The sequence below is a fragment of the Giraffa tippelskirchi genome, chromosome 7 (genome assembly GCF_054371585.1).
Source record: "Giraffa tippelskirchi isolate mGirTip1 chromosome 7, T2T-mGirTip1v1.2.pri, whole genome shotgun sequence".
Classification (NCBI taxonomy): Eukaryota; Metazoa; Chordata; class Mammalia; order Artiodactyla; family Giraffidae; genus Giraffa; species Giraffa tippelskirchi.
Window position 1 is genome coordinate 12,676,303 of NC_137281.1, and position 27,691 is coordinate 12,703,993.

Here is a 27,691-nt window from a genome sequence, read left to right on the forward strand (position 1 = left end):
GCACCCTGAGAAAACCATAATTGAAAAGACATTAATCACAATGTTCATTGCAGCACTATTTACAAGATATAGGACATGGAAGCAACCTAGATGTCCATCAACAGACAAATGGATAAAGAGGTTGTGGTACATATTCACAATGGGATATTACTCGGCTATAAAAAAAAAAAAAAGGAATGCTTTTGAGTTGGTTCTAATGAGGTGGATGAACCTAGAGCCTATTATATGAAGTCAGAAAGACAAATATCATATATTAACGTGTATATATGGAATCTAGAAAGATGATACTGATGAACCAATTTTCAGGGCAGCAATGGAGATGCAGACATAGAGAACAGACTTCTGGACACAGGCAAGGAAGGAGAGGGTGGGACCAATGTAGTAGCATGGAAACAGATATATTACCATATGTAAAATAGATAGCCAGTGGGAATTTAGTGTATGACTCAGGGAGCTCAAACCAGTGCTCTGTGACAACCTAAAGGGGTAAGATGGGGTGGGAGGTGGGAGGGTGGTTAAAGAGGGACAGGACATGTGTATACCTATGGCTGATTAATGTTGATGTATGGCAGAAACCAACACAATATTGAAAAGCAATTATTCTCCAATTAAAAATAAATTATTTTTTTTTAATTACCTGGCATACATAGATGTGTAGAAGATTTATCATTAAATGCAGGCCATGTACCAGGAACATTCCTGATGTTATTCAGTCATTTTTTTAACAAATCTTGAGTTCTGGGTCAGGCACTTCATTATGGGCTGGAATGTAAGGTATTACCTCCATTCCACTCATAAAGAAAGTGAAGTACAGAGACATTTGGTATAAAAAAATGAGTGGCTAGAATCTGCCAAATTTGCCAAGGGCTTCAAAAACAAATAAAGGTGGAAGGGGAATTCCCTGGTGGTCCAGAAGTTGGGACTTCTCCCCTGCACTGACAAGGGTCTGTCAGCACAGCAAAAATAAATTAATTAATTAATTTGAAAAAATAAAGGTAGAGGAACAGACTTTGATTAAAAGAGACTCTTATCCGGTCTTCCAAACCAGAAAAAAAATTATTATAATGAACATCATTTGGACAACCAAGTAAAATTGAAATATTACCAGAAGATTAAATAATATTGCAACAATACTAAATTTTCTATTTTGATACTACTACTATCAATGTTATAAAAAGTGTGTTTGTTCTTAAGAAATACACACTGAACACTTTAGAGGTATAAGGGCACCTGGGCTACAATTTAGTCTCAATTCATAGAGAAATAGAGAAAAAGAGAGATTTTGATAGAGAGTGAAAAAATGCTAACAAGTGGTAAATTAGAGGAAATTGTACATAAAAGTTCCTTGTACTATTCTTGAAGCTTTTCATTAAGTTTGAAATTACATTTTTGTTAACGTTCACAAAAGATATCTAGGTAACTTAACTTCATCACAGAATAAAACTCAAGAATATTTATAGGAACACAAAAATATCCATCACCCACAAGGTAAAATTTATGAAGACTGACATCCAATCAAAAATTACCAGGCATACATAAGTGTGTAGAAGATTTATCATTAAATGCAGGCCATGTACCAGGAACATTCCTGACACTTTTCAGTCATTCGTTTAACACATCTTGAGTCCTGGGTCAGGCACTTCATTATGGGCTGGAATGTAAAGCCCATTATATAAAGCCCAATATAAAGCCCATTATCTCCATTTCACTCCTAAAGAAAGTGAGGTACAGAGACATTCGGTGTACCTCATTCGGTGTACCTTCGGTGTAATTCATTCAATGTCACACAACTTTCAAGCTATAGAATCAGGATTTGAATCTGAATCTACTGACTGCAAAATCCATGCTCTTTCTATGTGTCACACTGAAGGGGAAGCAAAAGACTATAACTGAGTAACATAAAGCAATCTAGAGGACTTCGCTGGTGGTCCAGTGGTTAAGAATTCACCTGCCAGTGCAGAGGACCTGGGTTCAATCTCTGGTACAGGAAGAACCTTCATGCAGAGGGATAACTAGATCTGTTTGCCACAACTAATGAAGCCTGTGCTCTAGAGCCGGTGCTCAGCAACAAGAGAAGCCATCAAAATGAGCAGCACATGCACTGCAATGAACAGTAGCCCCCCACTTGCTGCAACTCAAGAAAGCCTGTTTGTAGCAATGAAGGCCCAGCCCAGACAAAAATAAGTAAATTAATTTTTTGGAAATAAAATAATCTAGAATGTAAGACCCTAATTTTTCCCATACAGAATCTTTCAGAATCAAATTGTACTGTTGTTTTTAAATATTTCCTTTTTTTGTAAATTGACTCTACAGATGAGCTACCAGGGAAGCCCTACACCAGCATATGCAGTCAAAACTTAGTAAATATTCATGCAAGATCTGTATATTTTTTAAATTGAACTATAGTTGATTTACAATATTGTATTTGTTTGGTTTTGTTTTAATTTTGGCTGCACTGGGTCTTCAATGAAGCACTCAGGCTTTTTCTAGTTGCAGCGTGTGGGGTCTTCTCTAGCTGTGGAGCAAAGGCTCTGGAGCTTGCAGGCTCAGTAGTTGCGGCACTCCAGCTTAGTTGCTCCACAGCATGTGGGATCTTAGTTCCCTAATGAGGGATTGAACCCACATCCCCTGCATTGGAAGGTGGATTCTTTACCACTGGACCACCAGGGAAGTCCCTGTGTTAGTTTCTGGTGTACAGAAAAGTGATTCAGATATATATATATATATATATATATATATGTATGTATTCTTTTGTAAAATGTTGTTGTTGTTCAGTTGCTGAGTCGTGTCCAACTCTTTGCAACCTCATGGAAGGCAGCCCACCAGGCTTCCCTGTCCACTATCTCCCTCAGTTGGCTCAAATTCATGTCCATTGAGCCGATGATGCTATCTAACCATCTCATCCTCTGCTGCCCTCTCCTTCTTTTGCCTTTAATCTTCAATTCTTTCTTTAAATGATTTTACTTATTTATTTATTTATTTGCTATGCTGGGTCTTCATGCCCTGAGGGCTTTTCTCTACTTCTGGTGAAGAGGGCTACTCTCCATTGCAGTGCGTGGGCTTCTCATTGCGGTGGCTTCTCTTGTTGAGGAGCACAGACTCTAGGCTCACGGGCTTGCTCAGTTGTGATGGTGCATGGGTTCAATAGTTATGGTTCCTGGGCTCTAGAGCACAGTCTCAATATTTGTGGTGCACAGACTTAGTAGTTCCAAGGCTCTGGGAAGATTCCATATGACATGGAGTAACTAAGCCCCATTCATAGCTACTGAGCCCTGGTCGTGCCTACTCTCCAAAACAAGAGAAACCACTGCAATGAGAAGCCTGAAAAGCGCAACTAGAGAATAACTCCATGCCATGCCAAGTCGCTTCAGTTATGTCCAGCTGTTTGCAACCCCATGGACTGTTGCCCGCCAGGCTCCTCTGTCCATGGGATTCTCCAGGCAAGAATACTGGAGTGGGTTGCCATTTCCTTCTCCAGGGGATCTTCCCAACCGCAAGGATCAAACCTGAAGAGAGTAACCCCTGCTCGCCACAACTAGAGAAAACCCAGGTGCAGAAACAAAGACCCAAAACAGCCAAAAATAAAATTAATTAATTAAAAAAAATTTTAAATGTAAGTGTTGGAAGTCAAGGAGAGGCCAACTGGAGATCAGGAAAGTTCAGCTGCCCTTGGGTGTCTTTCAGTTTCTCCCATTACACCTGCACTTCCCAACTGGGTTGGACTTTGCCCTCAAGTGGACATTAAATAATATCCGGGGTCATTTTTTATTTTTACAACTGGGAGGGGGGCTGCTACTGACATCTAGGAGGTAGAAACCAGAGATACTGCTAAACATGCTGCCACTTACAGGACAGCTCCCACCCCAAGAGAATTACCTAGCCCAAATGTCAACAGTGCCGAGGCTGAGGAAACTCACAATACATCCCTCCCTACCCTACGTTCCCTCTGCAGCAGGGCAGCAAGTCAGACCGTAAGAAGAACTCAAAGCCCCTTAAAACTCCCCGTCTCAGGAGTCCCAAGTTCCCCACTAAGGCAAGTCCCAAGAGGCCCCTCTCAACCCAGTTCTGGGGTCAGAGAAAAGTCACTTGTGGGGTTCCCATAGATCAAGAATTATTCCTCTCCCCCAGAAGTCGGGGCTCATGCCAAGGGAAACTAGAGACCTGTAATCCCATAATTAAGCCTTCACCCCTCTTCTAGGACCTGCCCTAGCCAGCTCTTCTGGGACTGAAATAGTAACACGGGCCCCACCTCCATCCCAACAGGGGCCTGAGATCTGGGGTGTCAAATTCCCCAGGACCTCCAAGCACTTCTTCCCCCACCCTCCATGGGAAAAACAAACACTGTGGTGTCTACCAATGGACCTGGTTGGGGGGTGGGGGCACCCACACCTCCACTTGGCCTCCCAGACTCTTGACTCTGGGGCTCTTTCCCATATCTTACCCTCCAAGGAACTAGAGTCCTAGCCCACATCCAGGGTTTGCAATCTGCCCTTCTGACCTAGCTAGGAGTTGAGTAACTGTGGTCAGTTTCTGGCGGTAAAGAGACAAGGGTAGAATCAGAACGGGTGGGGGGCTTAGGAGAGAGGTGGAAGTGGAGGTGGGCAGGAGGGGGGATATTCTTCACATCTGAGGCCCTGTCTCCTGAGGCTTCTGCCTGCCCTGCCCTTCTCCCAAATCTTCCTTGATCCTCAGTCTGGCTTCAGTCCTGTCCACTGCACTCCACCTCCTGGAGGTGGGAGAGACAGAGAGACACTCATAGTCTGGAGGAAAGTGCAACTGAGAAAGACTGTGGAGAAAGAGAAGCAGAGAGAAAAGAGAAAGGTCACAAAGAAAATCAGGGGGCAGAAGAGATGGTGAAAGACAGAGACACAGAGGAAGAGAGAAGGGGAGTGACAGAGACATAAAAAAGAGACAAAAAGATGCAGAGGCCAAAGCAGAGACACGTACAGAATTTCAGAGACAAACTGCAAGAGACAGAGACGGGTGAGAAGAGTTGTGAAAATGGGGTCCCAGAGAATGAGAAACCTTCCCCATCCCAGGACAGAGACCCTGACCTCATCGCTACCCCTTCATTTTCCCAAAGCCCTACAACTCTAAACAAGACCCAGAACTAGATCCAGGGACCTCAGTGGCAACAACAACAAAAAATAGAGAAGACTTCACCCCCAATCCGGGACACGTGGCCAGCACTGGCCACAGTGAGAAGAGGTAAAGTCAGGCCAAGGGAGGAGAAGCCAGGGCTCCCAAGGCACTCACTCGAGCCCTCATTCCAGCTGGCTGTGAGCCCCTGCCCAGGCAAGTAAGGCAGGAAAGTGGGAGGGATTAAAAGTCACTGGATGAAAGAGGGAAAAGGGTGGCAAGCAGGGGTGGACGGAGATGATTTAAGAGCAGCCCCTGCCCCTCAGTTCCGAGCTCCTGGGCACACATCTGGAGCAGCTGCTGCCAGCCGGACTGGTCCCTCCAGCACACCCCTCAGCAGCTCAGCAGGTAGAGGGCTGGTCACAGAAGAGGGGGTGACTCTCAAGAGAGGGTCACTGGCTCTATCCCCCTGTCCTGAGACTGGCCGGGGTCTGCCTTGTAGGCCCATCTGAGGGGTCTCTGGGTCTACCTCTCAGGGGTTCTCTCTGGGACCCTGTTCTTGAATTTACCAAAGTGTTTCAGAGTTCTGAGCCGGGGCTTGGCACTGCGCACTCTTTGTGACGCACTTTACCCAGCCAGGTGGCATCTCTCTCTGAAATGTGACTCTTGGGTTCAGGACACCTTTCAGCCTGTTTCTGCTTCTGCCCTCCCACTGTCTCCATCTGTCTTGGTCTCTCTGTCTCTGCCTGTCTCTGTCAAATGTTCCCTGACTGTCTGTCTGTCTGTCTGAGTGTCTGTCTCTCTCCCTCCATGTCTCTCTGTCTCTGTGTATCTCTATTCTGTCTCTGTCACTCTCTTCTCCACCGGCCTCTGGGTTTGCCTCTGCCTCTTCTCTCCATCTGCTTGTCACCCTCTTCCTCCTGTCTGTGTCCGTCTCTATGTCTCTCAGTCAGGATATATCTCTGTCTCCCCACCTCTCTCGTCTCTTTCTCTAGCTCTGTGTCTGCTCTAGTTCTATCTCCCTTCTCTAGTCTCTCTCTGTCTGCCCCTCTTTCTGTGATTTCTCCCTGTCTGGCTATTTCTTTGCCTTGATTTGTCTGTTTCAGTCCCTGTGTGTCTCTATCTCTCTATATCACTGTGTGAAAGATGATAGATGATAAATGATAGATAGGTAGGCAGATAGTTAAACAGATAGACATAGATAGATAACAGACTGAATATAGACAATAGATAGACAGATAATAGATTGTTGTTGTTGTTCAGTCATGTCTGACTCCTGATAGATACATAGATACATAGATACATAGAAGGCAGACATCCACAGATATCCAGATAGCTCACTCTGTTTCTTGTCTCCTCATTATCTCCACATGTAACTCTGTCTCTCTTAGTCTCTCTCTCTCTGTCTCTCTCTCTCTTCTGTCCCTCTCCATCGGTCTTGATTTCTGTCTCTCTGTATTTTGACTACCTCATGCCCTTTTTTCTCTCTCCCCTTCCCTTCCCCTCTCTTTCCATCTCTTCCTCCATTCCCTGGCCTTTTCCCAGTCTCTCCTTCTCTCTACTTCCTTTTTTCTCTCCATCTGCTCCCATTTCTGGGGCCTGGGGGAGGCAAATTCCAGAAGGAGATGAGGAGTGAAAGGATCCCATTCCCTCCCCAGCGCTGCCTTCTCCCACTCACCCCGACCCAACTCCCAACCCAGGTGCCTGCAACTGCCTGCACCATGGACAGCATAAGTACAGCCATCTTGCTCCTGATCCTGGCTCTCGTCTGTCTACTTCTGACCACCGGCTCAAAAGGCAAGCGCCAGCTGCCCCCAGGCCCCAAGGCACTCCCATTCCTGGGAAACTTGCTGCAGCTTCGCTCCCAAGATATGCTGACCTCCCTCACCAAGGTCAAAGGACTAGGCTTGGGTGAAGGGAGGGATAAGGGAGAGGGGTCCCTGGCCCCAGAGCCCCCCTGTGACCTCTGTCTTCTTACCCTCAGCTGAGCAAGGAATTTGGCTCAGTGTACACGGTATACCTGGGACCCAGACGGGTGGTGGTCCTCAGCGGGTACCAAGCCGTGAAGGAGGCACTGGTGGACCAGGCAGAGGAGTTTGGTGGCCACGGCGACTACCCTGTCTTTTTCAACTTCACCAAGGGCAATGGTAAGCCTGCTCCCCACCTCCTCCACTCCCAGCCCATACCACACCGAGGGAGGGAAAAGGGAGAAGAATGTCCTCTCAATTTCGGTGACACTCAGGACCTCTGATCTCACCGATGACACCAGGTGGAGTGGAGCCAAGTAGAGTGAAGTCTGTCCCACCTTCACGACCCCCAAATCCCACCAACCACCTCTTTTTTTTCTTCTTCTTTCTCTGGCTGTGCCATGTGGCATGTGGGATCTCAGTTCCCTGACCAAGAATGGAACTCATACTCCCTGCATTTGAAGCAGAGGCTTAACCACTGGACTTCCAGGGAAATTCCTCCCTCGGCCATCTCGAATTATACTTCTATACCTATTCCCATCTCCACCCACCTCCAACCCTACTCTCATCGCAATGCTCCTCTCTATCCTAACCACATCATCAAATTTCCATCTCAGTCAAGTGGCTAAATTATCTGGCCCCAGTCTGCATTGTCCACTTCTCCCCAATCTCCACCAACTCTGTTTCCATGTTCTCCATTTCAATCTCAACTCTCTCTCTCTCAACACTGACTACACCTCACTGCAACCTCCATTCCCACTACAAACCTCTCCCAATATCCACAGTAAAATGTAGTATTAACCCATTCTGATCCTTTAGTCAAACTCAATTCCATTATCATTTTCCTCCCCAGCCCCATTTTCTATCTCAGTCACCTACTGAAGTTCTCAATCCCTATGTCTCACTTTTGACCTATATCCCACTACTGTCACCAAAACAAATTCGACCACGTATCTACTCAACCCCAAGCTCAATCTCAACCCCAATCTACCAATCATTCTCATTCTACCCAGCTCCATCCCCACACTAATCTCAGACTCAACTTCTCATCTACCCTGTTATCTCCCCTCATCCCCACTTTCATCCCTATCTCAACTCACACCCAACTTCATCCCCACCCACCCAGCAACTCACATCACTCACTCCAAACCTCTCCTAGCTCAGTATCTTGTCCTCTGTAGGTCTGGAAGTCACCTAGTCTTGTGGATTTTTTGTAACATAAATCTCTTTCTCAAAGGAAGCCGTGTGGCACAGCCCAATATATGAGAAAGAACAAAAAGAAAAGGAAGAAAAGAGGAAAAGAGGGAGGGGGAGGGAGGTGGGAGGGAAAGAAGAAAGCTGCTCTAAATGAAAAGGGGGTCCTGGAGACCTGTATCCTGGACTATTCGTCTCCCCCTAAAGAATCACTATGGCTCCCCCTCTCCCTTATACTAGATGGGTCCCAGCTGCCCCAGGATTTGAAGTTGGAAAGTTCTAGTTTTTAAAAAAAAGAGAGAAAGAAAGAACACCTATTGGATACTGAGTACACTTGCTGCCTTCATGTCTCCTGGCTTGATCTTATGACCTCACCTGTCCAGATGCAAGGAGGTAGAGAAATGTCCCCCACTACTTTTACACAGAAAACATCTGGATATATACATCATCTGTGACTAAAAATAGCCACCATCTAATTATTCAGTACAGAGGATAACAACAGGGTTCTGCCACCTAATAGCCTGCACCTTTGGGCAAGTGGCCTCCCCTCTCCTATCCTCACTCTACTATCATGAGAAGGCTGCTACAAGAGGTCGATGAGATGATGCACAAAATGAAGGCAAAACACGATATTTTCTTCCTCTTTAGCATCCAGTTCTCTGAGGACTGGAGGACTAGAGGACTCAGAGATGAACACATGTGAGACCGCATATCCTATTGCAGCTCCTAGTCCAGTCAAAGACACCGCACAGTCAGGGCTGGGATGGGGGAAGCCCAGGGAGCCGTGGGAGCCCAGAGGAAACACCTGAGCCAGCCAGGAATGAAGCACCAGCAAAGGCTTCCTGGAGTAAGGGCCCTCCAAGTAGCCATCTAAAAGACAGAAGTGACCACTCAGGAGCAGACAGCAAGGGAAGAGTGTTCTGGAAGAATAACCAGCCTGCGTAAAGAATCCCCAAGTCCAGGGAGAAAAGAGAACAGGGTCTTGTCTCACTCCTAGATGAGTTCCTAGTGTCTCAAGGTTTATTTTTCTGGCTTCTCTCCCTTATTCATGCACTCCTTAATCGATAAGCAATCACCAGCACCTTGTGGGTGGTAAACCCTGCACTGGACAATGCTAGGAGCACAGTGATGGCCAAGACAGGCCCCTACCCTGCCTTCACAGTTCACTGAAGGGGCAGGTTCCTCGTCAGACAGTGACAGCCCAGAGTGGTCAGGTCTGTGATAGCAGAAACAGAGACAGGGTAAGCAGGACTGTAGGGAGAACAGCCCAGGCCCTACGGAAGCTCAAAGGAGGTACCTGACCCAGCCCAGAGGGTCTGCAAGGACTTACTGGCAGGGCTGGGGGCAGATTCCAAACTCGGGGTCTTTCTCTTTTCAAACATTGGGAAAGGGGATTCAGATGACAGCAGTCTTGGGAACAGGTCATTGGTAGAGCTGGCCCCTTCTCTTCTACTCAGGCATTGCCTTCTCCAATGGAGACCGGTGGAAGGTCCTTAGAAAGTATTCTGTTCACATTCTGCAGAACTTCGGCATGGGGAAAAGGGGCATTGAGGAACGGATCCTGGAAGGAGCCCACTTCCTGCTGGAGGAGCTTCGGAAAACTCAAGGTCCGGGTCCCCACATGCAGCCCATACCCCTCATTCACCTCCAGCCTACTTAGGGGGTCAGGGCAGCCCCATACCATAACATGAGTGTGAACTCAGAACTCCTGGAGGCTTCTCACTTGACCAGTGATAAGAGAGGCGCCCCCGGAGGTGGATCAATTTGTGACAGTGGGGTAGGGTGACACCCTTGAGGTAGGGTGACGGTGGGCATCCCAGTTGGCATTAGTGGTAAAGAACCTGCCTACCAGCGCAGGAGATGTCAGAGATGCAGTTTCGATTCCTGGGTTGGGAAGATCCCCTGGAGAAGACCCCCTGGTGACCCACTCCAGTATTCTTGCCTGGAGAATCCCATGGACAGAGGAGCCTGGCGGGCTATGGTCCATAGGGTCACAGAATTGGACATGACTGAAGCAACTGAGCATGCCTGCCCAGGGTGGCATAATATGTCCTGGTTCCTTTGTTGTGCTGTCTCTGTGTGGTATTTTCGAGCATTGCTCCTGTCACTGTGGCGGGCAACTTGCTGCTGCTGCTCTTGAAAACTCACCATGTGTGGGGGCCTGTGCTAAGCACATTTTCAGGCATAAGCCCCTTAAGCCTCGGAACAATCCATTTTGCAGATGAGAAGACTGAGGCACAGAGAAATTGAGCAACCAGCTTGAAATGATAAAGCTAGAAAGTAGAAGATTTAAACCTAAGTCTTAAATACCAAAGTCCTCATGCCAAACATTAATACCCATTTATCCAATGCTTACAGGATTCCAGGTACTATGGTAAACTCTTTGCATGTGTTGACAAGTTGCACCCTCCCAGAAAACCTAGGGGGTTATTATAAGTGATGAAGCTGAGGCCTAGAAAGGTTAGTCAGGTGCCTGGGAAGTGCCAGAGATGGGATATAAACCCAGGTCAAAGCTGTCGACCATGAAAACAAGTTAATAATCAACATTGAAGGTGATGCCTACCATATGCCAGCACTGTTCCAAAACTCTGTGTATATCACCTCCTTGAAAAATCACCCAGGGACTTCCCTGGTGGTCCAGTGGTTCAGGCTCCACACCTCCACTTCAGGGGGTGTAGTTTCCACTCCTTGTTCAGGAACTAAGACCTGGCATGCTGCACAGCATAGCCAAAGTAAATTTAAAAATTTCAGTTCTCCTTTAGAAAAGAGAAATCACCCAAACCTCAGAAGTAAGTACTATCATAAACCCCATTTTACAGGAGAAGAAATTGAGGCACAGAAAGGTAAATGACCCTCTATCCTGATCTCCAAATCTTACTGACTTTGAGGGGGAGAAGTGGCAGGTAATACCTCAGGGATTAAATGATGTGATGTAAGTAAAAGAATAATAACTGCCTGTATTATTTTCCTGTTGCTGCTGCAACAAACTGCCACAAATTTAGTGACTTAAAACAATACAAATTTATTCTCCTCCAGTTCTGGGAGTCCAAAGATTAAACTGAGTCAGCAGAGCTGGCTTCTTCTGGAGGTTCTAGAGGACAATCCAATTATTCGCCTTTTCTAGCCTCTAGAGGCTGCCTGCATTCTTCAGCTTGTAGCCCCTTTGTTCATCTTCAAAGCCAGCTGCATAGCATCCGCCAGTGTCTCTTTCTCTCTCTCTCCCTCTTCCCATCACCACATCACTTTTTTGGGGGTTGAGGGTGGGCCACACTGTGCAGCTTTATCTCAGTTCCCCAACCAGGAATTGAACCTGAGCCCTTGTCAGTAGAAGCACAAAGAACCAACCACTGGACCACCAGGGAATTCCCATCACATCACCTTTTCTACTCAGGCCCTTTGCTTCCTTATAAGGACCCATGTGATTACATTAAACCCACCTAGATAATCCAGAATAATCTCCCATCTCAAGATCCTTAACTTAATCACGTATGCACAGGCTTTTGGAATTGGGACAAGGACATCTTGGGGGGGGCGTGGCAGGGGGCATTACTCAGCCTACCATACCACCCTCCTTTGGTTCATGATGGCATGACATCCCTTAACTAACCATTTTCCAGCCACACATTCACTGACTCTTTATAAGAGCCCCATGAGGAGAAGACTATCATCAAGCCCATTTTATAGATGGGAAAACTGAGGCTCAGAGAAGGGAATTTGGTTCCCCTAGGTCACATGTAGACTAAGAGGCCAAGCCAAAATCCAGACTATGTCTGGTTAACCCCAGATTCAGTTTTCTGGGCTGTGCTATTGTGTAATGGCCAATGTGGGAATGCGCTGTATTGGTATTGTTTTCTGTGATCTATTGGGTCATTAGATTGTTATAGCCACGCGTTCCGGGAAACAAGCTCACTCAGAAGGACGATGCAGATAGTGAAGTGCAGTTTATTACACCGGCGGGCCCAAGGCAGAGTATCCTCTTAGCCAAGGACCCCGACCAGCATTTGTGAAAATCTTTTATACCCCATGTGTACCTGTCTGAACCCACCACCCAACTTCTTTGTGACTTACATAAACAAAGGAAAGGTAAATACAATCACAATAACTCCATCATTCATGTGTTATGTGTTCAAACAGTCAATAATCAATAAGCCTGACGTTACAGATAAGAATTTATGACCTGTCCAGAGGGGGTCTTATCTTTCTATTGTCATTTCCACAGGCACTAAGCACAGAGTTCAGAGTCCATTAGAGAGGTGGCCAAGCATAATCAGCACGAACAGGCCTAAGATGGAGTCCAGGCCCTTTGAATTCCTTCTTCATTCCCCCCTCTTGATGCTCCTAGTTTCCATAACGAGCATCATTCATTGAGATATATTGTACTTTAGCCCTCTGGCCACCCACATGAAAGAAGGCTATCAACCTCTGGGTTACAAGGTTCACAAGACATTGTAAGAAGCAGGGCCCACAAAGCAGTATGATTAGAACTATTATAACAACAGTAACAATAGTTTTCCACCAATCTCCCTTTACTCAGGACAGGACCGAAGTCCAAAAGGGAATATTTTCATCAGACATGGCTTTCACTTGATTTTGCATATCTTCCAAGGCAGTAGATACATTTTTAGACAGGTCAGGGATGTATACACAACATCCGACTTTAATTATGGCGCAAGTCCCTCCCTGGGCTGTTGTGAGTATGTCTAATGCCATCTTATTTTGAATTATTGCCCTCTTCATCTGAATTTGTTCTTCGTTCAAGGCTTGAATGGCTTTTGTATTGTCTAAGAGGGCCTATTTAGTGAAATTAGTTAAGGCCTCCACCTTAATCATGATATCCGATATCCGTTGTCCCTACAGAGGGTACAAACAAGGCAGCAAGATAGTCATACCTTTGGAACACAGATCTTGTCTATCTTGCATGCAGATAGGGCAGGTTTACTGGAGGTTGATGTAGGCTAGGCTTAATACTGCGAAAGTAAATCCCAGTGTGCAACGCCCTACCCAGCCAACTGGTAACCATGGCCATAAGTTAAGCCCACAGAGCCACTGGGTCCCGTTGGGGGCTACCCAATAGATTCCGAGATTATATTTCCAGTCGGAACCGGGCCACTGAACCGACTGATTGGGGTGATAGGTAACTTCTATGATTTGTTTACGTTGTTCAGGAGAACCCATATATTTTAATTCTTTTGGGTCTAGGTGGCGGTCTCTAAATCCAACTTTGTGTTTTTTTGTTGTTGTTGTTCTCAGCAAATAGTAGCGGGAGCAATCAACTGTCTTTTCTCAGTAGTCATCCAGAAATATTCATCCCAGACCTGGTAGTATTGCTCAAGGTAACGGGAGGCCTGTTCCCCTTGCAAGGGAGCCCTTCTCTCTTTTTTTTCATATATGAGGTATAAGCTCTTGTTACCTCCATAAGACTAGTGTTCATATTAAATGTAACCCCATGTCCCTGGCCCATTGATGGCTTTTTTTTTTTTACACCAGGAGAGCAAAGAAAGGTTATGATTGGTGAGAGAAAGGAAAAGTTTCCTTTTGTTGTTCCAAGAAGGAGCACAGTGGCATAAAGTCTCCACAACGAAGTGGCGACACCCACCAGGGGAGTCCGTCCATAACTGACAGGGACATAGCCCCACATACCCAACAGTCGGAGGAGTTGTGGAAGTCCGCATAGGAATGTGCCCATGAGATGAAGACGTTGTCCTATGCAGGAACAGTGGTCAGGTTCAGAACTGCGTTGGTGAGGCCGAGTAGCAGGAGTCGTTTACCCAGCTCCATCTTAGAGAGGGCTCATCTGGGACTTCGTTTCTTTCTTCTTCTTCAGAATGATCTTGGTTTCCCGTGGGCGGTGGGGTCTTTTTGGGTGGTCAACTCGACGTCTTTTGGGTCAGCGTGGTATGCCTTCTTCGCTCTGGTGTGATGGATCCAAGGGACAATGCTTGCAACTTTAACTGCAGTAGGGGTGGTTAAAACAACAGTTTAAGGACCTTTCCATCGGGGGGCCAGTGAGTCATGTTTCCAGTGTTTCACCCATACCTGGTCTCCTGGTATAAACTCATGCATCTGCTCCCCCAAGGGGAACGGTATTTTTTTTTGCACAAACTTAGTTACTTGATTAATTACCTTACCTAGTTGTTCCATCTGCTGTGATATCCTGTCTCCCCTTACTTGAAGTATATCAGTTGTTACTTGTCTTATTAGGGGAGGAGGCCTCCCATACACAATTTCATAGGGAGAATAGCCGTGGGACCGTGGGGTCATCTTGAGCTTGAGCAAGGCCATGGGAAGTAAATCTACCCAGGAATAGTCAGTTTCTATAATCTATTTTGAAAGTGTCTCCTTTAGTGTCCGGTTAGTTCGTTCTACCATTCCGGAGCTCTGAGGCCGGTAGGCGATGTGTAACTTCTATTTTATATTCATGGCTTTTACTTATTTGTTGTATCAGATCTGATATGAAGGCTGGGCCGTTATCTGATCCTATGTTGGTGGGGAATCCAAATCGGGGAACTATTTCCCTAAGCAGGCTCCGAGCTACTTTTGATGCTCTCTCAGTTCGGGTGGGGAAGGCCTCCACCCATCCCAAGAATGTACATACCAGGACCAACAGGTAGCGAAAATGGCGATATGGTTTCATCTCAGTGAAGTCCACTTCTAGATGTTCAAAAGGAAGAGTACCTTTTAATTGGATACCTGGAGGTTTTGGTCTGCACCCTGGAGCGGCGTTAATCTGAGAGCAGGCGTTGCAATTTTGGGATTTTGTTCTACATAGAGAGGAGAGGTGAGGAACCAGAAAATACCTTCGGATCAATTCTGCTAATTTGTCAAGTCCCAGCTGCGTCATGCGATGAGCTTGGCTCACCAGAGAGGGGGCCATCTTTTCAGGCACTAGTAGCTTACCATCCGGTAGTTCCCACCATCCTTTTTCTGTCTTGGTGGCTCCCTCCACTTCAGCTAGTTGGTTTCGAGCCTCAGTGTATGTTGGGAGTCTAGGGCCAGCTCGGGTAGCTCAGCTAGGACAAAAGTTTTCATAGGGATTTCCCCGGATTCTTTTTTGTTCTCAGCTGCTCGTCTGGCGGTCTCGTCAGCCAGCCTATTCCCTCGAGCCTGTGGGGTGTCTTCCTTTTGGTGCCCATGGCAGTGCATGACTGCTACCTCCGTGGGACTCCAGACAGCATCTAGCAGAGTCAGGATCTCCTCCTTATTCTTAATGTCCTTTCCATTGGCTGTTAGAAGGCCTCTCTCCCGGTATAGCGCCCCGTGTACGCAGAGCGTAGCAAAAGCATGCCAGGAGTCGGTGTAGACGTTCACCTTCTTACCCTTTGACAATTGCAGTGCCTGGACTAAGGCCCATAATTCAGCTCGTTGGGCTGACCGGTGTTGTGGTAAGGAGCCGGCCTCGATAACAGTCTTCTCTGTGACTACAGCATAGCCTGACATTCGCTGTCCTAGCTTTACCAGGCTGGTGCCATCAGTATACAGAGTCCAGTCAGGATTTGAAATTGGCCTGTCTTGGAGATCTGGACGGCTAGCATAGACCTCCTCTAAGACTTCTTTGCAATCGTGAGTGAGTCCACCTTCTCCTGTTGGGAGAAGCGTTGCCGGGTTTAAACCCTGGCAAGGCTCAATATGGAGGTTGGGGTTTTCACATAGTAGTCCCTGGTATTGAATAATCCGGGAATTGGACAGCCATTTGTGGGGATCTCCTCGAAGGAGGGTGTTGACTTCATGTGGGACCTTTACGATCAGGTCTTGACCGAAAGTTAATTTTGTGGCTTCATGTACCAGTAAGGCGACCGCGGCTACTGCCCGCAGACAGCTAGGCCAGCCGGTGGCAACATTATCAAGTCGCTTTGAAAGGTAAGCTATAGGCCTGTCCCACGTTCCCAAGGTTTGAGTCAAAACCTCCATGTCTGTTTTATCTTTCTCAGTCACATATAAGGCGAATGGTTTGGTGAAGTCTGGCAGTCCCAAGGCGGGGACAGAGGTGATTGCTAGTCTTAGCTCCTCAAAAGCTTTTTGTTGTTTCTCAGTCCAACTTACTGGATTTTCTTCAGGCCCTGTCAGGAGCTCAAATAGGGGTTGGGCTATTTGAGAATACCTTGAAATCTAAACCCTGCAGAATCCAGTGGCTCCTAGGAACTCCCTGACTTGTTGCCGAGTCTTAGGCATGGGGAGCCTCAGAATTACCTCTTTTTTAGATTGATCTAGCAATCTTATGCCTTATTCTTCCCTCTGGCTCTTTGGCAGAACGGAGCCTTTGTTTAATTCCAGTGGTTCCTCCCCCTTGTCCCGGAGTACTTACCGGGGAGTGGAGGGTAGAGTTTAGGGAACGTAGAGGCAGCATCCGGGGTGGTAGAGTCCGGTGGGCTCATTGTCCCTCCAGCTGAGGCTGGAGCCTGCCGAGTGGGCGGCTCTACAACTTGTGGAGCTGTTGGGACCGCTGAGGAGTCCGGTAGGCTTACCGGTCTCGGGCTGGTTCCTCCGGTTGGGCCTCCGGCAGCCGCGGTGATACTAGTTGGCAGGACCATCATCCAATACGGTGGGGGGGGGGGAAGTCATCTCTTTCAGGGTCTTGTAAAATTTCCTCCTCATCCTTGGTTATCTTTTGGGCCATCAAGATTTTTCCTTCCCCTCCATGAGCATAAAAACGGGCCCATTTGGGGGGGTCTTGGGCTATTCCCAGCCAAGAGTCTATGTATGGGAACTGATCGGGGTGTCCAGGCTTTCCCGTAACTATAGCATAGACTGCCTTTATGAGATTTACGTCCATAGTTCCCTCTGGTGTCCAGCCAACTCCCATGGAAGGCCATTCGACTTCACAAAGGGTACGGAGCCGGCCTGGTGTCATTTTCTTTTCATAGTCTCCATCGAACCCTTTCTTAAAATTCTTAATCATATTCTCCAATACAGTGGCCTTAGATCCGCTTCCTCCCATTTTCTTACCTCTGGATTTCCCTGTCCCAGGGCCTTCCCGAGAAGCCAATCTACTTGTTTCCACTGGTAGGGGAGATGATGGGTCACACAGCAGATGGGTACCTCCTGGGGGAGGGCAGAATACGAGCACATGGAATTCAATATCTCCTTTTTAAAACCCTGTGGCGACCGTTCGGCATGTTCCCTGAGACGGCGTGGACACACCTCCTAACTGGCTTTCTTAAACCCTAAGTTCTCTTTCTTTATCCCTGGCACGGCCGTCGCCCCGAGTGCCGAGTAGCTATTGTCGCCAACCTAAACCAGTTTCCTATGTGTCTCTCTTCTGGTCCCTCCCAGGGGGGTGATCAGGCCCCCTCTTCCATCCTACCGGGTGGGTTCCTCCCTACCTGAGCACTCAGTTCCCTTGCTGCCGTTCACTACCTGCCAAAGCGAAGAAACCGGGCGTTGAAAGGCCGAGTTCTTCCAGAGGGGCGAGGCGCCTTCCCCCCTCCAGGAGATTCAAGCTACAAAGCCTCAGGGTGGCCTCAAACGAGACCTGTCTCCTCAAAGTGAGGAGTTTCCCGGCCAACGCACCAAATGTTATAGCCACGCGTTCCGGGAAACAAGCTCACTCAGAAGGACGATGCAGATAGTGCAGTGCAGTTTATTACACCGGCGGGCCCAAGGCAGAGTATCCTCTTAGCCAAGGACCCCGACCAGCATTTGTGAAAATCTTTTATACCCCATGTGTACATGTCTGAACCCACCACCAACTTCTTTGTGACTTACATAAACAAAGGAAAGGTAAATACAATCACAATAACTCCATCATTCATGTGTTATGTGTTCAAACAGTCAATAATCAATAAGCCTGACGTTACAGATAAGAATTTATGACCTGTCCAGAGGGGGTCTTATCTTTCTATTGTCATTTCCACAGGCACTAAGCACAGAGTTCAGAGTCCATTAGAGACGTGGCCAAGCATAATCAGCATGAACAGGCCTAAGATGGAGTCCAGGCCCTTTGAATTCCTTCTTCAAGATCATTGCGTGTCAGGTGTTGTGTTGCTGTGTGTCATTGCCGAGTGAGGTTTTAGTGTTGTCAGGCACTGGGTGTAAAGTTGTATTGTGTATGCTGCGTATTGTGTCACCAAGAATACCCTGTGCAGCTGTTTAGTATTGCTGTTGATGTGCTGTAGGGTAATGTGCGTTCTGTGCTGTCTGTTGTGTTGCCAGATACTTTGTGGGTGCTGTTGTGCTGTGTTAGGTGGCCAGGGGCAGGCATTCAGTGCTGTGAGTCACACTGACACGGTTGGGTTGGATGTCGTGCGATTGCTGCCTGGGGCCTGATTTGTGGTACACTGTGTCTCCTGAGCCGTGCCCCTTGACCCATTCGCCCTTCACCTTCAGGCAAGCCCTTCGACCCCACGTTTGTGGTGAGCCGCTCCGTGTCCAACATTATCTGTTCTGTGATCTTCGGCTCCCGCTTCGACTACGACGACGACCGTCTGCTCGCCATTATCCACCTCATCAATGAAAACTTCCAAATCATGAGCAGCCCCTGGGGAGAGGTCAGGAGACCGAGTTCCACGGGCGACAGGGTTGGGGTTCCAACCAGTTCAGGGCTATAGGGGAAGCAGTGGGTAGGGAAGGAATTGCTATTGGCCCCGCCCTCTCCGTCTGAGCCCGCCCCCCGAGGTATGCGGCCCCGCCCACTCCGCAGGGGCTCTACTGACACTCAGGCCCCGCCCCACCCTACACACACACACACACACACACACACACACACACACACACACACACACACACACACACACACACACACACACACACACACACACACACACACACACACACACACACCCCTTCACCTTACCTTCTGGTCTGCCTGCTCCTCCCAATCACTCCAACTCTGCTCCATCCTTAGATGTACAATATCTTTCCGAACCTCCTGGACTGGGTGCCTGGGCCACACCGACGCCTTTTTAAGAACTTCGGACGTATGAAGGACATCATTGCCCGCAGCGTCCGTGAACACCAGGCTTCCCTTGACCCAGACTCTCCCCGGGACTTCATTGATCGCTTCCTTACCAAGATGGCACAGGTAAGTAAGCCCTACCTGGAAGTCCCATCTCTGATCTGACCTTCCATCCTGCTTCAAACCAACAAGGATCTCGAGATGAGCGCGTTTGTGTGTGAACTCCTCATATCCAGGAAGTGAAGTTGGATCACCTGGCTCTTCTGGGGCCACTCAGGGCCTCCGCCAATTAACAGGCTCATTAAGAAATCCTTCAGGGTCTGTTTATTTTATCGGCCGCATGGCTGAGATTTTCCCTACCCTGCCGCCCGCGCTCCCCAGATCCCCCAAGGAAAGGAAATTGAACAGAGGAGGCACTGAACTGGCACCCAGTAGCAGTTGTGCAGGTCTGCGGGGAGCGGGTCGCAGAGTCGGCGCCCAAAGGATCTGCCTCCGCCTTGGCTCACATTCCCAGCCCTTAACCCCTGCAGGAAAAGCAGGACCCGCTGAGCCACTTCATCATGGACACTCTGCTGATGACCACACACAATCTGCTCTTCGGCGGCACCGAGACTGTGGGTACCACGCTGCGCTACGCCTTCCTCCTGCTCATGAAGTATCCAAAAGTGCAAGGTGCGAGCGCCGGGAGCCCCGCCCACAGACCTTGAGCACCCGCCCAGTGTGCCTGGTAGCGAGAGCCCCCAGCTCACGCTTGGGTCCCACAGCCAAACCGGCAAGCCCACCGGAGGCTGACCCCACTCACGTGGCTCCCCCGATCCACACATTCTGTCCGGACGGAGACCCCGTCCGCAAGGTCTTGCTTTGGAACCCATCTCTGACCCTGCACACACAACTTGCACAGATCCCCAGAGCCCGGGCCTGCCCAAGAATCCTTTCCCTCCCACCGCACGGTCTGCGACCCCGCCTCCCCAAAGCCCGCTTCTGGGTCTTCCCTGGAACCTTCATGGCCGCCTGGACGCTGTGCGGAGACCGACTGGGTCTTTGCCGCCCGCCCCACCCCTGATATCTCAGCTGTCCTGCACACCCCGCTCACTACATCCATCTTCCAGCAGCCCTAGTCCTCGAAGCCCCGCCGGCAATCCCATGTGGGACCTGGACTCCAAGCAGCCCCGTACCCCGTCCGCACAACCTCGCCCCTGGAAGCCCAGGCGGGAACAAAACTTTCGCCCTCACTGCATCTCTGAACACAACCCCTCCCTCTGAACCTCCATCTAACCTTCACATGCACCCCTGCAGCGGCCCCCGATCCCCGACCCCGACCTCGACTGGAAAGCAGTGGCTGGATTGCTTCCATACGCATGCACACACCTCTTCTCGGCACAGTCGAGTCTGCTGATCCCCTCAACAACCGCTCTCCCCTCCCCCCACCCCAGTCTGCATCCAGGAGGAAATCGACCGTGTGGTGGGACGCGAGCGGCTGCCGACAGTGGAGGACCGAGCGGCGATGCCTTACACAGACGCGGTGATCCACGAAGTGCAGCGCTTCGCAGACGTCATCCCCATGAGCTTGCCACACCGTGTCACTCAGGACACGAACTTTCGAGGCTTCACGTTACCTAAGGTGCGGTGGACACCTGGCAAACCATACCTAAAACCTTAGGAAGAGGCATCCCACACTCTTGATACGGGCATCCAGGGTTCTAGCAAGGAAGACCCAGGCCCTAGCAACAGACATCCTCCCTTAAATCCAGAAACTCAGCCCCTTCCCTAGACTTCATCCTATACCATACTGGACTAGGCCCTGTCCTGAACACCAGACTCCTTCCCTGTGACCCCTAGGACCCCTCGCTGAAATCCCCAAGATCTGAGACTTCATTCTGGGGACCCCCTGTACCTAAACACTGTTCTGGGAGACCTTACTCCCTCCCCAGGAACCCCAGATTTGTTTCTTCAAGGAGGATATCCCACATCCCTACCTCAGACCCCAACAGAATCGTTTTCAGCACCCGTCACTGGGAATCCCAGACACCCACACCCATTTCCTGGACTCCTGATGGAGACCCAGGCTCTGTAGAGTGGAAATGCTCTACTGGGAACCTCCCAGCCCTTCTAACCGGCCACTGATTCTGCCTCCCCACCCACGCAGGGCACGGATGTCATCACCCTCCTTAATACAGTCCACCAAGACCCCAGCCAATTTCTGAAGCCCAAGGAATTCAACCCTGAACGTTTTCTGGATGCCAATATGTCCTTCAAGAAGAGTCCTGCCGTCATGCCTTTCTCAGCCGATGAGAGTGGTGGGGTCAGTCTTTCCGGCCCAATGTTCTTCCCCGAGCCTAATTCAACTCTCCAGACCCTCTCACTTCTTAATCCCACCCGATCCTCAGCTTTAGATGCGCAGATAGCCTTTCTCCTTCCCAACTCTTCCCCTACAGGCTGATAGCAACTGAAAGCCTTGTGGAGGGAGGCAGGGAGACAGGATTGTCATCTAACTTGGACATGGTCATTATCAGTCTCTCCACTGGGTGGTGCAGTTGAAGTGGTTCTGGTTTATCTTGGCGTTGGTCTTTAAAGGGCTGAAAAAAAAAACAACATCTTTCCTGCTTAACTCAGTGTTGGAACAGGGCGCATAATAATAGGTAACCTACAACATTGCCTACTGTGCACCAGTGCTACCTCTGAGAAGTGTAAGAGTGGTGGCTAAGAGATGCACTTTGCTGCCAGACCCCAGGTTTGTTATATTCTAGCCGCTTGGCCTTGGATATATATGCTCCTTCCCTTCTCCCTAGGTCGCATTTTACATCTATAAAATGGCGATCATAAAAAGGCCCACCTCTGGGAGTTGTTATAAGGATGAAATTAATTCATAGTAGGGCTTAGAGCAGCGAGGGCACACACATACTAAAACTGACATAGCATTATATTCTCACTGTTTCACCTCCATTTACCCTTCACAACAACCTGAGAAAAAGTGAAAATATTAGTTGCTCAGTCATTTCCAGGCTCGTCCGTAGAATTCTCCAGGCAATAATACTGGGGTGGGTAGCCATTCACTTCTCCAGAGGATCTTCCTGACCCAGGGATCCAACCGGGGTCTCCTGCATTGCAGGCAGATTCTTCACAGTCGGAGCCACCAGGAAAGTCCCTCATAGCAACCTAATGAAGCACTATTATCCTCCCCATTTCAGATACCTACCCAGAAACTCTGGCTTGCCCAAGATCACAGAACTAGTAATGGTAGAGTCAGGATTTGAATCCCTGCAAGGTTGCACTTGTAGGAGGTCCACGATATACTTAAACTGTCTGTCCCGCACCTTTAGATGGATGGGTCTGTGAGTCCCCAGTCATTATTCTCATGCTTGCCTCTGAAAGTGGAGGAGGCCCTTCACCCCCATTTTGTCTCATTGCTCCTCCCCGTCCTTTCTCCCTGCAGGACGCCGGCTGTGCCTGGGAGAAGGGCTGGCGCGGGTGGAGCTCTTCCTCTACTTCACCGCCATCCTGCAGAGCTTCTCGCTGCAGCCGCTGGGGACGCCCGAGGACATCGATGTGACCCCGCTCAGCTCGGGTCTCGGCAATTTGCCCCGGCCTTATCAGCTCTGCGCGCGCGCGCGCTTACGCTACATCCCTTCCAGATTCGTCTGTGAGCGATGGGGCCTGCCTGGAGGGGGTGCTTCGATCCATCGTCTCGTTCCCCTGCGCCCCATCCCTCTCGCTGTCACACTCGCTTCCTCTCACCTTGCGCCAGCTGCATGCCCTTCCCCAACATTCCTGTCTTTACCTTCTGCGCCCCCGAAGCAGAAAAAGCCATGGGGAAGGGAAAGCACGTGCCTTGTTTAATCCACACAATTCGTTCTACTGCACACCCTTTGGTGGAGGAGGCTTTTTGTATCAGTTTTTATTAAATTATCTTCAGAATAGATTCAAACCTACCTGGGCTGAATTAAAGGGAGGAGGACAGTCCTCTAGGATGGACAGAAGGAAGGTCTGGCTGCAGAGAAGGGAGAACCCTGGCTTGGATGCGTTCAACCCTCACTCTTAGGGAGGTTTAAAAAAAAAATGGGAGGAAGTGTTTCCTGGAGACAGACTGGGAGGTAAAGGCTGGGAGGGCCTGAGTGAAGAAGATAGAGGTAAATAAACCAAGGCCAAGAAAAAGACAGCAGCCCAGAGAGGTATGGAATAGGTCTGCCAGAGATGCAGGGCGCTGTACAAAGATGGAGATGTAAGCAGAGAAAGTGAGAGATACGGAGAAATAGACAGGGAGACTGGGAAATCACAAGTACAAGCACTTACCTCGTGTTTCCTATTCACACACTGGTCCAAATCCCTCATTTAAATCTTCCTACGGGGAAAGCCAGGTGGCGCTAGTGGTAGAGAACCCGCCTGCTAATGCAGGAGACATAAGAGAGGCAGGTTCCATCCCTGAGTGGGGAAGATCCCTTGGAGGCAGGCATGGCAACCCACTCCAGTATTGTTGCCTGGAGAATCCCATGGACAGAGGATCCTGGCGGGCTATAGTCTATGGGGTCGCAAAGAGTTGGACGCGACGGAAGCGGCTTAGTACACATACACGTGGCGCAAAGCAATTTTGTTATACATTGTTTTAAATAAGGTAGGCTTTTTAAAAATATTTAGTTTATTATTTTTGGCTGCACTGGGTCTACGTTGCTGCACATAGGCTTTCTCTAGTTGCAGTGAATGGGGGAGGGGCTAGTCTAGTTGCGGTGCACAGATTCGTCATTGCAGTGGCTTCTCTTGTTGTGGAGCATGGGCTCTAGGGTGTGCAGACTTTGGCAGTTATGACACAGGGGCTTAGTTGCCCCTCGGTATGTGGGATCTTCTCAGACTAGGGATCAAACTCATGTTCTGCATTGGCAGGCGGAGTCTTAACCACTGGACCACCGGGGAAGTGCTATTATATATTTTTATAGCAAAACTGAGGTTGCTCAGTGAGGTGAAGTGACTTGCCCAAGATCACACAGTCAGAAATGAGCAAAGCTGGGTGCGGAAAGCAGATCTTCTGGCTCCCACCCTGCTCTTCGAAATCTTATGAGTCAGAGACACAGAGGAAAGTAGAGAGATACAAGGACTGAGACCTGGGGAGGTAAAGAGAATAGAAGATAGAGACAAAGAAAGAAACAAAACAATGACCAGAGAAAGACCGAGAGAAGGGCAATGAATGGGGAAGGGAGGCACTGGAAGACTGACTCACCCACTCCCTCATGAAAATCATCCCTCTCACTGGATTATCTCTTTGTCTTGAAGTTCCTCCCTTTGGGGTGGGGATAGCAGTCCCAGGCATGGGACCTCCCACCCTGGGACTGGATTTGACAAGCTGACATCCTGCTGACAGCAGCTTTTCTCAAGGAGCAGGCATCTGAAGCTTCACTGAGCTGGAGGCAGACAGAACGAGGCTGGCCCCCCAGCCAGGGGCAGAGGTGATGTGGGAGGTCCTTCCCTGAGTGGAGTTTCCCCAAGGTCATTCAGAAGTTGGGACATGCTTTGTTGAGTATGGGGCCAGCTGGAGGGAGGCTTATAGGCGGTCCCCACATGGGGCAGTGGCTCCCTAATCCCCATGCTGTTCCCACCCCAAGCCGAGTCTGCCCAAGGCCCAGGCAGGGACGCAGAGGTGGAGGGGGAAAAGGAGACTCACAGGTCCTGAGAAAGAAAGATGGAGAGACAGCAAAGAGAAACACATGGTGAAGAAAAAGAGACAGAAATAGACAGACAGGAAGAGACCGAGATACATAGTGCGAGATCCTGAAAATCAAAGACTGGGAGTGAGAGAGACAGAGGAGGAGAAAGAGAGGAATTGAGAAAAGGGGAGAGACAGAGATGTCCAAAGAGATGGAAGACAAGGAGATGCTAAAGCCAAGATGGAAATTAAGAGAGGCACTGAGCTGAAGAAAGACAGCGATCTGAGAAGACAAAAAGAGAACTAGAGAGAAACCTCAAGAGATGAAATAGAGACAAGGCAGGAAGAGAGACATTTACAAGGATTCAGCCAAAGACAGAGACTGAGAGAAACAGAATCTGAATTGGAGAGAGACAGAGAAAAAAAGACACAGAAATAGGGATGAAACAAAGCCATGCATTCATTCAATGAACATTTACTGGGTGCCCACCGTGTGTTGGGCACTATTTTAGGTGCTGAGGATACAGAAGTGAACAAAACAAAATGCCTGCTCTTGAAAAGAGCTTGAAAGGAACTTTCCTGGTGGTCCAGCGGTTAAGACTTCACCTTCCAATGCAGAGGGTGTGAGTTCGATTCCTGGTCGGGGAGCTAAGAGCCCACATATCTCGTGGTCAAAAAACCAAAACATGAAACAGAAGTGGACTTCCCTGGTGGACCAGCGGTTAAGAATCCACCTGCCAGCACCGGAGACATGGGTTTGATCCCTGGTCTGCGAAGATCCCACGTGCTGCAGAGCAACCAAGCCTACGCATCACAACTACCAAGCCCACATTCTAGATTCTGCACACCGCAACAAGAGAAGCCACTGCAACTAGGCAGTAGCCTCTGTTCGCTGTAACTAGAGAAAACCTGTGCACAGCAATGAAGACCCAGCGCAGCCAAAAAAAAAAAAATTAAGTTAAAAAAAAAAACCCCACCCAGAAGCAATAGTGTAACAAATCCAGTAAAAACTTCTTAAAAATAGCCCAAGAAAGAGGATCCATCTGAGAATCTGGGAGGGAAGTTGGAGGGTAGAGTCCAGGAGGGCACACTTGCTGCAACCTTGCTGTCTGAAGGGTCAGTGCCTCTAAGCAGAGCCCTGCCCCTAAACCTCTGCCATTCACCAGACAGAGAAAGGCTGACAGGTAGCGAGATGGGGAAGCAGAGACAGAGGGAGATTAAGGTAAAGACAAACTGAAAGAGGCTCAGGGAGAGAAAAAGACAGACATTGAAAAGAGAGAGCACGCCAGAGAGAAAATTTGTTTTCAGACACGAACAGAGGCAGACCCTGAAAGTAAAACAGAGAGAAATGGGAAGAGAGAGAAAGAGACAAATAGAGAAACAGAGGGATTGAGAGTGAGAGACACTTCCAAAGGCAAGCCCAGTCCTGGACTCTGCACAGTACCCCCATCATCACCCGGGGTCTGGGCTCTGTGCCAGGCACCTGGCGGAAGCCTGGGTCCAGCAGGGGAGGGTGGGCGGGAGGGTGGGCAGCATTCCTGAACAGTCTGTTCCAAGTACAGACTCAGCCACATCCTCCACCCCTGGCCCATCCAGGCCTGGGTCTGCCCCACCCCACCCCACCCCAGCCCACACTCCCAGGGCCAGCCGGAGCGAGGGCAAGTTTATCTGCCATCATGGCCTGGCCTCAGGTGGAGGTGCTCACTGAGGGGCCTGGGGAACTGGAGACCAGGGGTGTAGCAGCAAGGGTATAGGACATTTGGGGCATCTGGGAGCCAGGACATTGGGAACAGAAATGGAGGAGTTCAGGACAGGGCCTGAGTGTGGAGATTCAGGGGGGTCAACTGCAGGAAGGTACCCAGGAGTCATAGGATAGGCATGGAAGTGCCAGGCTGAATGGCACTAGGGGACTCCTAGTGAGCATCTGGAAGACAGGTACAGCATACAAGGCTCCAAGAGCAATGGGTGTGGAATTGACAAGGGCTCAGGTGTGAGTCCCTAGGTTTTACACAGACATGGAGCACAGGAGTGCCAGGCTAATGCACACATCACTGGGGGTGTTTTATGAAGCATATTTAGGAATCAGGGTGTATTCAGGAATCAGAAGTACAAGGTACACGGCTCCCCTGGTAGTCCAGTGATTAAGAATCTGACTACCAACGCAGAGGACACAGGTTTGATCCCCAGTGCAGGAAGATCCCACATGCCATGGGGCAACTAAGCCTTCGAGCTGCAACTACTAGAGCCTGGGCACCCTAGGGCCTGTGCTCTGCAGCAAGAGAAGCCACTGCAATGAGAAGCCTGTGCACCACAACTAGAGAGTAGCCTCTGCTTGCCACAACTAGAGAAAGTCCACTTGTAGCAACAAAGACCCAGTGCAGCCAATTAATTTTTTTAAAAAGTATAAGGTCCAGCATTCATGGGCCCAGAGGTGTCCAGGGGATTTAGGAATGCAAACTACAGGACAAGTAAGATGGACCCAAAGGTGCTACGGAGGGTGTACCTGTTGGTTTGGTGTGCTGACATGAAAATGCTAGTGCATTAAGACTACCAAATAAGACAGGCTGAGGCAGATGCCTGCGCGCGCGCGTGCGCGCACACACACACGAAAGGCCAGGAGAAGCCAAGCATACCAATGACAGGGAAAAGAACTAAGTGCAGACTTTGGGTTGACAAATTACAGAATGAGAGGCTGGCAGGTGCCCACTCCTCCCACACTCAGTCTCCACCCCTGCTCCACCCAAGACCCCAGGGGAATAAAATAGAAGAAATGAGGAGGTGCAGGCATCGAGGATCAGGGCATGATGATCTCTGGCATTATAGCGCTGTCATTTCTGGTCCTGCTACTGGCGTTATCCAGGTGGGGTTGGGGTGCACGCAGCACTCAAGAGGCAGGGAGCCCTGCCTCCCAGGCTCACTCCACTCCCG

The 27,691-nt window shown here is 49.1% G+C and overlaps 1 protein-coding gene across 1 annotated transcript; it reads left to right on the plus strand.

Moving 5' to 3' along the window:
* The first annotated feature begins 6,800 nt into the window (after window positions 1-6,800).
* On the plus strand, window positions 6,801-24,790 carry LOC145513710 (cytochrome P450 2F3). The gene is made up of 10 exons (XM_081510710.1): window positions 6,801-6,971; window positions 7,064-7,226; window positions 9,698-9,847; window positions 18,564-18,724; window positions 19,081-19,257; window positions 19,662-19,803; window positions 20,565-20,752; window positions 21,278-21,428; window positions 22,565-22,771; window positions 24,723-24,790. The coding sequence occupies exons 1-10, from the start codon at window positions 6,801-6,803 to the stop codon at window positions 24,788-24,790; spliced, it is 1,578 nt and encodes a 525-aa protein (XP_081366836.1).
* The last annotated feature ends 2,901 nt before the right edge of the window (window positions 24,791-27,691 follow it).

Coding starts and splice junctions, on each gene's coding strand:
- LOC145513710 (XM_081510710.1), top strand. CDS start 6,801: ATGGACAGCATAAGTACAGCCATCTTGCTCCTGATCCTGGCTCTCGTC. Junction 9,848..18,563: donor GGAGCTTCGGAAAACTCAAG/GTCCGGGTCCCC, acceptor CTTCACCTTCAG/GCAAGCCCTTCGACCCCACG. Junction 19,804..20,564: donor GAAGTATCCAAAAGTGCAAG/GTGCGAGCGCCG, acceptor CCCCCACCCCAG/TCTGCATCCAGGAGGAAATC.